This window comes from Hippichthys cyanospilos, chromosome 19, assembly GCF_059441005.1.
Source record: "Hippichthys cyanospilos isolate Australia breed blue-spotted pipefish chromosome 19, RoL_Hcya_1.0, whole genome shotgun sequence".
NCBI lineage: Eukaryota > Metazoa > Chordata > Actinopteri > Syngnathiformes > Syngnathidae > Hippichthys > Hippichthys cyanospilos.
In genome coordinates this window covers 15068637-15084329 of record NC_142387.1, presented here as the reverse complement: position 1 = coordinate 15084329, position 15693 = coordinate 15068637, and the positions used below count along the sequence as shown (strand labels likewise).

General features: G+C 40.8%; 1 protein-coding gene across 4 annotated transcripts in view; it reads right to left on the bottom strand.

Annotated features, from left to right (window-relative positions):
• The window catches only part of gpr158a (G protein-coupled receptor 158a), a 40631-nt gene that overhangs the window by 17570 nt on the left and 7368 nt on the right, over nucleotides 1–15693 (bottom strand). For all 4 annotated transcript variants that reach the window (XR_015863613.1, XR_015863612.1, XM_088401951.1 and 1 more), the window contains 4 exons: nucleotides 10669–10774; nucleotides 1158–1260; nucleotides 504–748; nucleotides 257–325 (listed from right to left, as the gene is read on the bottom strand). Coding sequence is in view for 2 of the 4 variants with exons in the window: in XM_088401951.1 (XP_088258077.1) it covers nucleotides 257–325; nucleotides 504–748; nucleotides 1158–1260; nucleotides 10669–10774 (523 nt within the window). In the remaining 2 variants the exon portion in view is untranslated. The remainder of the gene's footprint in view (nucleotides 1–256; nucleotides 326–503; nucleotides 749–1157; nucleotides 1261–10668; nucleotides 10775–15693) is intronic.

The window sequence follows — 15693 nt, the reverse complement described above, 5'->3', positions numbered from 1 at the left end:
TTAAGAACACTTAATTAAGCACCAAAGAAAAAAACAAACCAATATTTTGGTCAATTTGACCCAACTTTGTAGTTTGTTTTGCACAAAGCATCCTCCGAAAAAGGTCATTTTTTAAAAAGACAACTTTAGAAATTGGGTCAATTTGACTACATCCTTTTTAATAGAGTTAATTTTGACAACGGTTTAAAGAGCACAGAATCCTATTTTTTTACGAAAAAAGATTACAAAATAGATGTATGTTAGAAGGAAGTCTTACCGGGAAATACAGCAGCAGCGCTCCGCACAGGATGGCCTCCAGCAAGACCAGGCCCGACGCTCGGATACTCTGCGCACACACCGTGTCATTATCAACCACAAACATGCAAAAACGAGTACGACACATGCGGCTCTTTGACGTCTAGGGCCGTCAATGGCACTGAATGAGTAAACAATGGTTAGGGGTCGAGGTGGTATCTTCATGAAGTAGACCGACATAACAGTGAGCTCCAAGTTAAATGCGGTACCTTGTTTCGTCTGAAGTGGTAGACCAGCACCATGCTGATGAAGACCACCAGGACGCAGAAGCTCTGGAAGGAGATGACGGCGGTGCGCAGCGCTCCGTCCTGCCGCGCCACGCACGGCGTGTCGTCCTTGCAGAAGGCGCAGCCCGGCCGGCACGGCAGGCAGTCGCTGGAGGACGCCTCGTCCGCATTGGGACCGCTGTCCCTCACGCCCGACCCCGGGGAGGAGGACGATCCCCCGTTAGAGTCTTGAAACGGACAAAAAGATGGAAATATTGCTGACGGTAATGCGAATAGCTAACACGGCGCTCTTTGGCGTGAGGACGCACGCCGCACGAGGATTACAAATGTCAGCTTAGGAAAGTTGACGGTGGCACGCTGCCTTTTTCGAAACGTTGCTTTACACCAAAGAACCTCCCATCAAGATGGCTTTGATTCAAGTGGACACCAGAAGCCAACCTTTACTATTGTTTCCTAGCGTTAGCCGCTAATGCTAATAAACAGCGAAGGGTTTCAAGCTAGGCTTCGGGTTTCAGACAACTTCCAAATGTAAAATTAGAACATAACACCAATTAGGATCTTTTGGTCTGCTAAGAGATTCCAACTTTTCTTTTTCAGGGGGGCGCTAGTGAGTACAGTAGGAGAATGTTAGCTTACTTGTAAAGCCAGAAATGGCCAGTCGATCGGGGTGGTAGAATCCTTTCCTGCAGTGGCACTTATACTTGTCCAAGACGAAGCCGTGTCCACGTGTTGGCAAACACTAAGAAAAAGAAAAAGGTTGTTGAACGGTTTCAGTTATTGCGTTGATAGGATGTTTATTGATTGTTAAAATGCGTAATTTTCCCGTGTTTCTAACAAGAGCATTAATTGCCAGATTGTTATGTCGCACACTTTTAAGAGGCCTTTTTTTGACCACATTCACCATTTCTCTGAGTGATTGTCATGCTAGCAATTGTGACAACAATTGTCGTGAGTACTGAATGTGAGATTGTTATGACACATAGATTTGCGCATGATTTGTTTTGCCAACACGAGTGAGTGATTATTAAGGTACACAAAGTTTTGAGTGATTGTCTTGACAAAACATGCGATCCCTAAGACACAAACGCAGCGAGCGATCGTTATACCAGTTTTGAGGGCAGCTTTCTCGACAACACGTGCGCGTGCGATTGTTATGCCACACGTTTCTATAAGCACCGTTGCCTTGACTAATGAACGTGAGACTGTTATGACACAAAGATCTGAGGGTGCCTACACAAATTGTTACGCAACATACAGTTTTTACAAATACGGTCTAGCTAGTATGCGATTGTTATACCACTAATTGCGCCGTATAGCTTCGAGAGCGATCGTCTCGACAATGCAAAAGAACGATTGTTATGCCACAAAGTGCTTTGAGAAGAATTTTCTTGACGGAACAAGAGGAAGATTTTTAGGTCAGTTGTTTTGCCACAAATGACTTTGACAGCCTCTGTTGACTACACAAATGTGATTTTTCCGTCACATAATAGCTTTGAGAGGGATTGTTATGCCAGACATAACTTAGAGAGTGATTAGTAAAACTACAGAAGTGTGTCATCCTAGACGACCCCAGAATCTGATTGCTATGCCACAAAATGTAAACGCACGTATGGGATTTTGAGGCTAGCCACAAACGTGAGATTGTTCTGCCAAAAATTGCTTTGTGAGTGATTGCTGCGCCACACATTTTTTGACCATAGAAGCATTTGATCGTGAGGCCTCACCGAGCTTTAGCTTTACTCTCGATATAAAGACACTGAAAGTTCTCAAGTTTCTCAAAATGATCACTCCTTTGCGGAAATTCCACAACAAAGGTAATTTAAGTCACTAATGAGGTCACTAAGAAGGGATCAAAATGTCGCGCCGGATGGACAAAAGGTGTAATCATTTAACTTTGTGTCTGGCGGCATTAAATGAGCACAGCTCCTTCCGTGTGATTTCAGCACCGATAGGAAGACACGAGAGACGCGGCCAGGTTTGTCCTCGCCAGACTCCAGTGCGCCGGCCGCCAAATTACAAGCCATAATTCATATCTAATTTAAGAAGCGGCTCATTTGCATGATTAAACAAGAGCCATCGCTCTTATTTCTTATGAGACATTGCGGTCATCTCCAGACGTCACTTCGCAGCAACACAGACGTCTTGAGAGGACTTCTGGCTTCCTTTTGCGTCACTCTGACCTCCGCCAAGGCCAAATCACAATTCTGAGGGTCGGAAGTGAAAAGTACAATTTCTTTCTTCCACATCCTGGCAACGTAGCGTAGGAATTCATTTTGTTGTTTGTTTCCATTACGCTAATGGGCTGACTAGCGAACCGGCTACCTAGCTAACTGACTGACCACCCAGCTAGCCACATAAACAACTTCGAAAACGTGCACCCTAACTGAACAACCAATCATGAACCGAATGACCGACTCATCAAACAGCCAAGTTAGCTAGCGGGCAGGCTACCGGATAAGCTAACCGCATCGCTAACTGACAGAGTAACAAACCCACAAACTAAACTAGCTAGCTGACTAACTAATCACAATATCACCTTTCAAAACAGATCATTACATCGGATAGCAAAATCCAGTTGGGTCAAAAATAACTGAAATTGGGCTAAAAATGGACTGACATAACTTTTAGGGTTATTCGTTTAAATCCAAAAATTCAGGGACAAATAATTAATCCATATTCCCAAAAAGGGAATTTGTGCAAAAGACGTTTATTTGTTTAAGGCAACTTTTTTTACCTTAAATAAATTTGAGTCATTTAATGTGGGTGAAATGAATAGATCATGAAATAACTCAATTAGTTGTTCTTTTTTTCGTAAAACAATTATTTGGGTTAACCCAACTTTTTCATGAAATCCAAAACCCAACAAGTTGAGTTGAATAAATAACTCCAAAGTTAATTTATTTTATTTATTGAGTAAACTTGCAATGTGTTTTGGACAAAACAGCCCATTTTTTGGGTGCAAAAAATGTCTGTTATCCTTTTTGATCCAACTGTGTTTCGAGTCCACAATAAATGTGGCGCTTGCCTTTTTTCGTGGTAGGCTACTCAGAAAGTTTGGTCCCTTTTTTCTTTGGAACTTGCAAAATCGTAACAAGTGACCCAAGTGGAGCGAGCCTTCAGCTTCAACCTGCCAAAGTCGATTGCCTGGCTGCATGAAGATGCCGGAGGAGTCTAATATGTGTGTGTGGGTGTGCGTGTGTGAAGAGAAGCGCCAGGAATAGCCCTGTCCCCCGACCGAGACCAGGATGTGCAGGAAGCGGAGGAAGCAGCCCAGACGGCGAAGCCTGCCTGGTTATACCTGACATCCGCTGCATTGCATCTCAAGCAGGTGCCTACAAATTGTGCATAACATATGCTAAGCAGTCAAATGACTTGAAGGGGAAAAAACTGCAGAAAAATGTGGAAAAAATGTAGCAAAAGGTGAAAATGTTCAAGGGTGGAATATTTTTGCAAGGCACTGTAAAATTAATGGAAAAATAACAATATATACAGTATAAATATATATATACATATATATTAGGATGCTCAATAGCACTTTTTTTTCCAGTACGAGTATTCAACTCTTGAGTACTAACAGATACAATACAGAGTACCAATACCACTAGTACTTTTAATACAGAAAATTTCCCCTCAAAAAAAATAGTCAATTTTAAAGACAGACCTATATACTCCGAAAATATTGTCTCAAGGTAAAGAAAATAAGGATGTATCGCTACAAACAAACAAATATATGTATTCCGATAAGGCATTTGTCAGATTATTGATGGACATGGATATTTTCTGTTGGAGTTGTTTGCGAAGAAAGTGTAAGTCCTGCAGCTATAGGGAGAAAGCAGGCATCGTGACCTAACCACAGGACGGAATGGTATGGGGTCGGTCGTTAGCAGTGCATTGACTTATAGTGTAAGGACTATCACCTACATCCCCCACTATAATAAGAGGATAGTTCCTTGTCATAAAACGGCTCCAAGAGTCTGCTAATAACCAAAATGGTATCGGCCGCCATCGCGACTAATGATATCCGATATCTGGTACCGGCACTCGCCTATCCTTACTTTAATTAGTAGGGATGTTTGTTACCACTTTTCTATCAGGTCGATACTAGCATGAGCACTCAAAGTATCGATAGTCTCCGATAACGACACCAAGTACCGATACCAGTAGTACTTTTGATACACAAATCCCACACCAAGTCTCCGCCAGAACGCTTTATAAAAGACTTGCTGGTATATATTCGAATATAGCATTTTTCCCCTAAAATGTCATGAGATGAATGACAATTTATTAGGGTTATAAATAATAATTCATAGCTTCTGTTGGGAAAAGAGCTCCAAGAAAGTGACGGATATCAGCCGCCATAACAAGTACACTGAAAAGAATCCAAGCATCGCCTCAATACCGACACTTGCTATCGAAACTAGTCCCGATAGAAATAATAATATCAATAATGACTTGGCGCACTCGCTACGAGATGTGTGACCTACTTTTTGGTGGGAGGCACACAGCCGAGTTAATTATGTTTGATGCGCTTGTGTTGATAGCAAGCAACTGATATTGTTGTGAAAGCCAGGCATTAACATATCATTAATTAGCCCCATACACGAATCCAGACCAACGACTTGGCTCACGGAATGCGTTTGCATGAAATTAACATGTTCATCAAAGCCGTTCCTAATATTTTGACACCCCGCTTGAAGCTACGGGGGCGGGGGGGTATTGGAAACGGCAGCTGCGTCGCCCCGGCGGCATCCTCGTCTGCATCCCGGCTGTGACGGCTGTCAATCAAAAGGACTCTGACTCACGGGTTGCCATGGCAACCTGCGTGCGCTTGTCAGGCCGCGAACGAAAGTCTTTTTATCAGAATGCTTCATGCTGTCGCACTAGCTGGATTGTCACACTGGTGCATACGTTTCCCAGAATGCATTGGAGGCCTGATACCAGGATCCCCAAATTTCGCCCATTTTTATCATTAGCAAGACATTATTTTGACACTGCAATCTGATTGTAACAAGGTGGCCGCGCAAGGGTGCACCGGGTCGGTTCTCCTTAAGGTTTTTCCTCCGCCTCTGCGACGGCAGAGTTTGCCCACCGCCGGCTTCCGCTGCCTCTAATTAAGGCGCCTCGGCCGTCTCCCGTTCCCGCGCTCGCGTTTTCCTTGTGATTTGCCACTAATTGAGCTATATCTTAGCAGCGTTCACGCTAAGTACACACGGAGTACAGCGGCTTCTCGTAACTTCAAACGCACGTTCTTCACCGTCACCTCTGCGTGACACCAGGCGAGGGAATAAAAGCTCGCAGCCACGCTAATTGACGCCAAGGGCAGCGGCGTCTTCTTGGGTTTCTACCTGAACAGCGAGCCTCTGCCGGCTAATTAGGACCTGATGCGCCTCGAAGAAAGCCGCTGGTGGTAAGTACAAATTCTTGACTTCAAGTTGTTTATTGCCACTCACAATTACACACAATTAAAGCAACCGCATAGCTTAGCCTTTCACCCCGCTAGCTTAGTGCTATATAGCATCTATGTATACGATCACCCCTTTAAACGACAGTTCAATCACAAACTTTGCAGCCAAACACCCATATATTTTTTATCCTCTGAGTAGAGCGAGTAACATGAGTGCCGTACTGATGATCAATTAGAGGAACTGAGACGTCTCAATGAACAGTTTAAGTTGTAGTTTAGCTGTATAATACAGTAGCCAATATAATTCCCATCTATGCCATATGAAAATAGCTTTTTTTTATTGCTTTATAATTGTATGTTTTGATGACTTTTCATGGCATTTTGGCACTTTCGCGCAACCTCACAACGTTCAAACTATGTCAGCAAACAGAAAATTCTTTGTTGACTCGTATTTCACCTCAAGACAGTAGGGGGCGGTATGTTTATGGACAGAACTAATGCCACGAACAATTTGAGTGGATGAAGGAAAAAAATATTCATAAATAAACGCCTTTAAACGCAAATTAGGAAAAAAATGCAATGTGTACAGTTTGCTAAGTGTGTGCACAAGGGTTAACGGCAGTGTGTGAGTACGCCATCTACACCACACACACATATACACTTGCAGTCCAGCACAGCAGCTAATCAAGCTCTAATAGGCCTCTGTAGATATTTGTAATGTTCGACACAAACCCCGAGGATTATGCAATAATTACAGGAGCAACGATAGCGTACTCAAAAGGAGCTAAAATGGAGAATGTGAGTGTGTGCAACCTGTGAAGTGCCAGCTCAGGATGTGCATAAAGGCACCAGGGAAATTAGCTGCTGTTTATTTTAAAGGGTTTGTACATGCTCTGCTAAACCCTGCAGCAACATACAGGAGCACTTTTCATGACACCTCATTAGAAAGACACACACACACACACACACTAACATGTGAAATAAGAATTCCCGCTGATACCGAGCTTGATTTGCAGCTCAGCCGATGTTAGCTGATGTTAGCAAAGTGGATAATACGGTTGAGATTGAAATTATTATGAGACTAAGGTTGTTCATCTCATTTTTGGTCTCACAATTCCCGGGATAAACCTCAAAGCTGCTTTCTAGTCGGGTTATTTTCGCCAATTCTCCATGGGAATAACAACGAAGGTCGGGGCAGGACCTCACGTCTTGAATCGTTTACAAAAGTTAGCGTAATGCTAACAGAATTGTTGAGTCGTGGCTAATCTTGCTTCGCGCCGGTCTAAAAAGCACCGCCTTAGCGCGCCGCCGCCAGTGTGTTTGTGCAGCGGGAAATTCCCCAGACAGCAAAAAAAGAATATATTTATCTCGCAAAGGCACCGGCGGGCTGAGCAGATTTTTGCCAAATAATTCACGAGGGAATACTCTGCCGTCGGAGAGTTGCAAAACACACACGGAGACGTTTCGCTCGGCTAACGTTGCTAAGCTAACAGAGCAGAGATGAAGGCGAGGAGTACGATTTCTCTTTTACGACGCTCATGCACGCACTTTGCAAAGTCAACACATTGCATTTTTTTTCCTAATTTGGGAAATGCCTTGAAAGGCGTAATAATGAAAGTTTTTTTTTTTTCCTTCAACCACTCATATTGTTCAGTGGCATCAGTTCTATCCATACATATGCAGGTTCAATTGATTAACATCAACCCCAATTTTTTTAAAATTGTCTGGTTTGTCTTTGTAGCCTGTGAAGAGACGATGACGCTTTAACTGGTCTCTACCGCCACCTACTGTCTTGAGGTGAAACACAAGTCGATAAAGAATTTTCTATTTGCTGACATAGTTTGACCACCACGCAACGGAATATTAAAAAAATATCATGAAAATCAATGTATTAAATCCTATGAAAATGCATCTCAAAAATTGTAAATATAATGCTTTTATATGGTCCAGAATTTGGACAATGATTACTTTTGTACACAAAATCTTGCACGTCCAACTGCAATCACATGGAAATATCAGAATCGTTGCATTTTCAAACTTAATCATCTGCTGCAAACTTCAGCTCCCTACTGTTTTTCCCCGATTGATTCTTTTACGATATCATAAGAGACTCGAAGGAATTTCCATAATTTGTAACATAATGCCACAAGGGGTAAATAAATGTAGCATAAATCTGAGGAGAAGAAACCATAGGACAGTTCGCTTAGCTTAATGCTAACAATGCAAAAAGGACGTTTTATTAAAAAAAAACCTAAAATCATACTTTTTGACAGTTCATCGGGTTGTCTATTGACGTCAAACACATCAAAAGACAAAATCCTAGAAATAGAATTTATTTCTGTCTCCTGGAAAAAAAAAAATTACTGGCTAAATCTAAAATTAGCCGGTTAGGTAACAAGAAGGAGGAACTTGCATCCTCCTGCCATAGTGCTAAAAATGGCTAATTACAGGAAAGCGTTGGGATCAGAACCTCTGCTAAAGTCAATGACGGCAAGTTTTTTGCGTACACGTGTGTGTGCGTGTGTGTGTGTGTGTGTGTGCAGATAAAGGCATGAAAACAGACGCACGTCTTTTGTGTCGTTATCGAGTTGAAGGCAGCAGCTCGCAGAGGTGCCAAAGACACGAGACAATAAGACATAAATCCCGCGAACAAAGAAGAACGTACGCAATCGGCGACCGCTCGCTGTTTGCTACATGTCTGGTTGTTTTGTGTTTTTGGGTGGATTGGGCGCTAAAATTGCTGTATTTAATCCTTGATGTGTTGATGAAAAAAGTGTAGTTAGCACCTCATGTTTAGTAGCATGCAAAAAAACTCATAATATAATACAAAATATATATATAATATAAAACTAATTAAAAAAAAAATTGATCATGAACTCAAAATGTAGTTACATAAAAATGTGACATTATAATAGCTTTTCTGCAGGTGTCAGCGGAACAATTTTCAAAACAAGAGCAAATACATTGGAACATGAGGCAACGTACTGCTAAATGTTTTTTTTTTTTTAAGATTCGTTTGCAAAATGTAGGAAAGCTTTTTTTTTCAAGTTGTGACACCATTTTCCAGCAGACGAGCCAGAAATAAAACAGATGATGTCACACAGTATATATTTTGGCATTTCTGAATAAAATCTGACTACCACTATGAATGTAGCTCCAAAGGTTATTAATTTAGGCACAATACTCTGTTTTGAGACGTTGTTTTTTTACACCCCCAAACAATGAAAAAGATATTATACCGTATAATACCATTTTTACAGATGTATCAACTCCTTGCAGAGGATAAAGAATTTACAACAGAGAACATTGACCTTAGTTGCGCTGCTGAAACTTTTCTGTTCAAATATCAACTGCTAAAAAAGTTGTATATATGTCTGTTTCCCATTATGTGTTAGCATTAGCATTAAGCTAATGGTTTAAAGGCCTCTATGTGACTTTTTTTTTTTTTTAATTTAGAAAACATTTGTCGGGAGTGGAATTAAATGGCTTTTTCAGAGCGTGTTCACCATTTTCCCATGTATTTCCTTTTGCGAAGTTACTTCCACCGCACTTCAAGCTAGCTAACAAACTAAGCCAATTCAAAGACTAACCCACACGAACTACAAAACGACGAGACTCAATACTCCCACTTGAGAGTGGAGTGCGCATGTTTGGGGGGCCGACGTGATGCTAACGCGCGCGTTTAGCATTTCCAAGCTGCCGGGCGCCGCGAGACGCATCTCGTCTCGCTAGCGCGTCGCCTTTCATCGCGCGGCTGGAAGCGAAGCGCTTTCCTGACACGCTCCCGCGCGTCATTACAGCGCCGGGGCGGCCCGGATCTATAACGCCGACTATCTACTTCCTCTTCGTCTTCTTCCGCTGTCCACATACGTCTCTGTCATTGACCGTCCACAGAGAGGTGGAAGTGCTCAGACAAAGGGGGGGGCCATTAATTATTTAAAGGGGGTTCGCTGCACTCCATTACATCACATGCATTATGAAGCATCTCATCTACAGCCGGGCCCAAAATCCGAAATATATATATATATATATATATATATATATATATATATATATATATATATATATATATATATATATATATATATATATATATATATATATATGTTAAATTTTGCAAATGTTTTAGTTCAACACAAAATGAATCAGTCTGCTTATATGGGCTAAATAATTTAGAATAATTATCGGTAAGAGGCTGAAATCTCGAAGATTTGGACAATTTTAAATCAAACCCGTCTCAAACCTTTCATGGCTTATCGATTAATTTGGTAATCTTTTAGCTGCGGGTCAATCGACTCTGTGGGACTGTAGAAGAACTGAAAGCAGGAAGTATTTCAAGCTCCGCCTATTTCCCGCCAAACATGACCGAAACATCATATCATTTACAATCCTGCTGTTTACGCCTCCAAAAATCCATTTGCCGTATGTTCTCATTATAATGTGCGCTTTTGAACATGATTATTTATGTATATTGAGACGATAAACGTGTACAAGAAACAAGGCCTACTTTTTGCAACGAGATACATTCACACGCTGATAGCGTTTGGTTAAGTGGCATTTCCCGCGTAATGGGATCGCGCAGGAAGAACGACGCGGACACTTCTCGGGTTTTACCGCCTCGGTGTCATTTAGCGGCGCGGTGACTAAGTGTGCGCGCGTGCCAAGGTTCCGCTTTAAGAGAAAGGGGATCAATGCTGTGTCTGTTACGCGCGCACACGCGGACGTAAGCGCACGCGCACTCACCTCCATCGTGGTCAGGTTGCAGCGATGGGTTCCAGCAAACCAGCCATCAGTGGAGCACTGGTCGATATCAACATCCTGGAGATTAATGTCCACTCGCACCACGCCCCTGCAACGCCGGAGCATAGCCGAGAAATGCTATCAGGCAAAAATCGGAAAAACTTTCCACTAGCCTACTTTGTGGCATATATATATATATATATATATAGTTTGTTTTTATAGCATCAAAGAATCAGTGGGGAAGAAAAACACTGGGAAGCTTAAAATCCCAGCAGATCATTAAAATATGTAAACGTTCAAAAATGCAAAGATTCCGACCTATTTATGTGATTGCAGCTGGACATGCAAGTTTTTTTTTGTACCAAAATAATCATTGTCCAAATTTGGACCATGTAAAACCATTATAATTACATTGCGTTTAAAGCTTTTTTTTTCAGATTCAGGATGAGATGTAACCTGTATAAACCCTGTAAAAAGTAAAGTCATTTAAATGGCCTTTTTCTTCTGTTAATGTTAAAACCTAAACAAATTTAAGTGTACTAGGCTTTGCAAAAAAATAACTGAGAAAAAACGACTTGTGTACAAATGCTAGTGTAAAAAAGAAATGTCATTTAAATGGCCTTTTTCTTCTGTTAATGTTAAAAGCTAAACAAATTTAAGTGGACTAGGCTTTGCAAAAAAAATACTTGAGAAAAAACGACTTGTGTACAAATGCTAGTGTAATAACATTGTTATAATAGTGTAGTAACTGCACTAGGCTTTAACCCGCAAGGCTCAAATCATGACAATAAAGTTTGCGGTTTATAGTCTGAAAAACATGGTAATTGATAAGTACTGATGTAAAGGAACATGTTCGACTCCACGGTGGGAAAAAAAAAAACACAGTTTACTTAAAGTGTAATAACAGTGTAATCTCGCTCAGTGTCAAACTGCTCCTGTATTTTCTTCGCGGATGTGTTCAGAAGCCTGTTGAATTCATTTGGCTCCACTTGAGCCCGCGTGTACACATGGCAGTGGAATAACAGTGGAGTAAAACTCACGCCGCAGCGCACAAGCGACACAACCTCAACATGTAAAGAAGCGCGTCGGCCTCTGCTTACGTACCCTTTAATCATGACAGAGTAATAACAATGTAGTAACAGTGTAATAGCCCTCGGTGCCAGTTACAGTAAATTAAGCGGGCTCCGTTTAAGAGCATGTGTACACATGACAGTGTAATGACAGTGTAGTGGCTCTCGCTATCACATTGCTGCTGTGTTTTCTTCCTGGAGATGTACGTAAGCTAGTTCAAGCGGGCGGTCCACACTGCAACCTAAAGAAATAGTTGCTACAGTACCTAAATATATAGAGTACAAGTATACAGTATACAAAGTAATCAATTACTTTAGTAACAGCTGTCATTACAGCTTTATTTAGCCAAAAAAGAAAAAAAAAAAAAAAGAATCTCTGGGATTGAATGTCTGGACTCTTATAAACGTAAAAATACGTCTTTGGGAGTGAATGAGTTAACCACGACAATGTTTATTTCAAGGGTTTGTTCACAGAAATGTCTAAAAGTAGGTGGTATGAATCCATCAAAAAACAGTTATTAAAATAATCAACTACTTTGTTCGCTGCGTTGCTATAGTACTTAAATATCGCGAGTAAGTGAGTACTTTAGTACGTAATTATACAAAGTAATCAATTATTTGAGAAATAAGAATAATTACACCCCTCTTTAGACAAAAAAAAAGGAAAAAATAGCTGTGATTGAATGTCCAGATTCCTAAAAACGTAAAAATACGTCTTTGGCACTGAATGGGTGAACCACAACAATGTTTTTCAAGTGTTTGTCTAAAGGAGTGACTAAAAATGTCTGGAACTAACCCATCAACAAAACCATGACTAAAGTAATTGATTATTTTAGCACTATACTATCCAAAGTAATCAATTACTCAGTACTAGCCTTTCTTCAGTCAAAAAAAAAGAAAAAAGAAATGAAAACACAAACGTCTCCCTCTTAAAAAACGTAAAAATGCGTAATTGGGATTGAATGAGTTATCCGCGAAAATATTTTTCAAGAAGTGTCTAAAATGGCCGGGATGAACGTCTGCTCTCTTAAAACGTAAAAACCCGTCTTTGGGATTGAATGAGTTCACCGCGACAATGCGGTAACAATATAACAGGGTGTAATAACGATAGCCCTCACTGGCTAACTACTCATGTGTTTTGTTAGCGCAGGTGTAGAGCAGGCGCTTAACTGCAGCGGGTTCCCGGCGGACGCTAGGCCAGCTTGCGTCCGTTATTAATAAGTGCAGCTGCCAGGGGCCGCCGTGACCTCGCTCCATTCCGCCACGCCGCCGCTTGCCTGCCTGCCTGCCTGCCTGCCTACTTGTTTGTTTGTTTGTTTTTTTTTTCTTCCCGGAGAAATTGCCGCCGTTTCACTCGCCCGTTTTGCAACTGCAATATCAGGAGTCGACATGGAAAAACGCTCTGTGTGGCAGAACACAACATCGGACTCATCGGTTAGCTTTTTTTTTTTTTTTAATCTTTTTTCCCTTCTAGCAGTTTTGCATGAAAAAAATCTAAAAAAGCGGATGTCCTGACAGCGAACGATCAAGGGAAATTTTGTGTTTTTTATTCAATACAGGGTAAAGAAAAGCCATTAAAATTTACAGTATATATATATATATATATATATATATATATATATATTTTTTTTTTTTTTTTTTTTAGCTTTTTTTGGTGGATGAAATTTTGTGGATGCTTGTTTAGATTTTTTAAAAATATTTTTTCCATTTTTTGTTCTTGCTTGCGTACAGGAAATAAACCATTCAAAAAACTAATACCAAGACCAATATATAATACTAAGACAAAGCATTTCAAAAAAATGAAAATAATTCATAACTAATAAACCCATTGTGAAAATAAAAATAAAAATAAAAATAAAAATAAAAATAAAAATAAAAAAATAAAAATAAATAAAAATAAATAAAAATAAATAAAATAAAAATAAAAATAAAAATAAAAATAAAAATAAAAATAAAAATAAAAATAAAATCCCCAATTTTGTTCCCTTCTTTCATCCAGGATTTCTTGAGGCCAGGCCCGCTCGGAGAGGAAATCGAAGCGGTCAGGCTTGGCTAATATTTTCCCCGTCTTCGTGCCGGTATCTACGTAATTGCTTTTAGCCTCCAAAGGAATATTCATCAAAAGACGGTGACGCAGTGCTTTGATTCGAGTCCGTCTTTGCTATATGAATGCTGAATGTCAACAAATGAAGATTACCGGCAGCCATTTTTGTAAATCTCCTGATTGGCAAAGTCAGCGTCGAATGGCGCCATATAATGACGGCGAATAACAATAACGAACCGGGGAGCAAACCGTCATATATAATTCACATATATTTACAATTCATATATTAGGATGTCTCGCTCTATAACCAAATCTTGTGAAATGTGTCCTTAAACAGACGAAATAACATTTTTGGGTTGTTTTTTTAGGATTAGTTATTATTTGTCTTCAATACTGCCAGAGTTAGCTAGCATTATGCTAACGTTAAATAGGATACAGTATTTTTGTTATTATTTTGTCGATTGGATTACAAAAAAAAAACATTGATTTCCTTGCCTTTATTTAAAAAAATATGACGTTATTTAAAATGTAGAAATTAATTAATAATTAATTATTAAAATTAAATTAACTCAATTACCGGGTTGGTCCGTAGCATGTAAGAGAAATGGGCAAGAAGGTCGATTGTGTTTTATCTTGATGCGAAATTTCAAAAAGCATTGAGCCAATTTCAAATTAAAAATATATCCAAATGTTTCGACTACGAAAAATAATCATTGATGAGTTTTCCATCATAAAATGATCATAATAAAACGCTGTGTTGTCCCATCCTTTGATCTTTACATCAGAGGCATTTCACATCAAACGCGAAGCGTTGAAAGAAAACACCAGGGAGCTGAAATTTCACCCAGACGGTGACAACATGTCAAATTTCAACACGGCGCGACCACTTAACTACCACGCTACCAGGAGTGCGCCATCCTTTGGCTAAAATACTGCGAAAACTATGTGAAATGACACAAACGGTGAAGCAACACATGTAGACCAACAATATAAAAACAGAAGCGTATCCGCGGTCATATTCTTTATCCTCTGCAAAGAACAATTATTCGTGCCGCACCGATGAGCACAATGGCAATTTGTACATGTCGAAAAAAATGCTTAATCCCGCATATTTCGAACATCGCGGCATGTTATATTCCGATTTTCCAGCATACGTATCGGTGAAATGCAGCATCACGCTCCTGCCGCGCTACAGCGGAGTAATCGCGGGTCCAAGATGGTCGCCGTCGAGGCAGCGGCTCGCCGCCCTCGGGCTGAATGCGCAATCAATGCGACAATGAATTAATAATGAAAGATGTACAACAACAAGCTCGCGCCGGCCATCTTGATTTTGCTTATTTAATGCCTTCCTCTTGTTTCTGATGATGCTGCAGTCTGCAAGGTGACTTTTTTTTTTTTTTTTGGAGGAGGGGAGGGGCGCATCTCGGGTCGGAAACCGCCTCGCCGTTCCAAACGGAGGTTCAATATGTCTGACAACGGTACGCGCGCGATAAATCCTGTGTACAAAAGTATCGACGCGGCAGCGCAATAATCATCAAGCGCGACCCCGGGCGTCCATTCACGCAGACGTTTAGCTCCGCCTGACACCCAAATCATTTCAAATCCACTTCAGACATCCAGCGAAAACAGATTTTTTTTTTTTTTTCTCCTAGTCGCACTTTGTTTAACCCCTTGTGCAATATTGTGTCCATTTTTGGACAAATTCCACATTCTACTGGTGGTGAAATTTCAGCTCCCTGGTGTCTTCTTGCAACGCTTTCCCTTGGATGGAAAAATGGGCTCGAGGGTTAGCGAGTCGGCAGAACGGTCTTCCCTCACGCTTGACGAGTCGTCTGCGAGGACCCCCGGAGCGGGAGGCCCCGAAAGGGGGAGGGGCCGACGGAAGCATCTGTTCCGGTGGATGCCGGCCAGAAG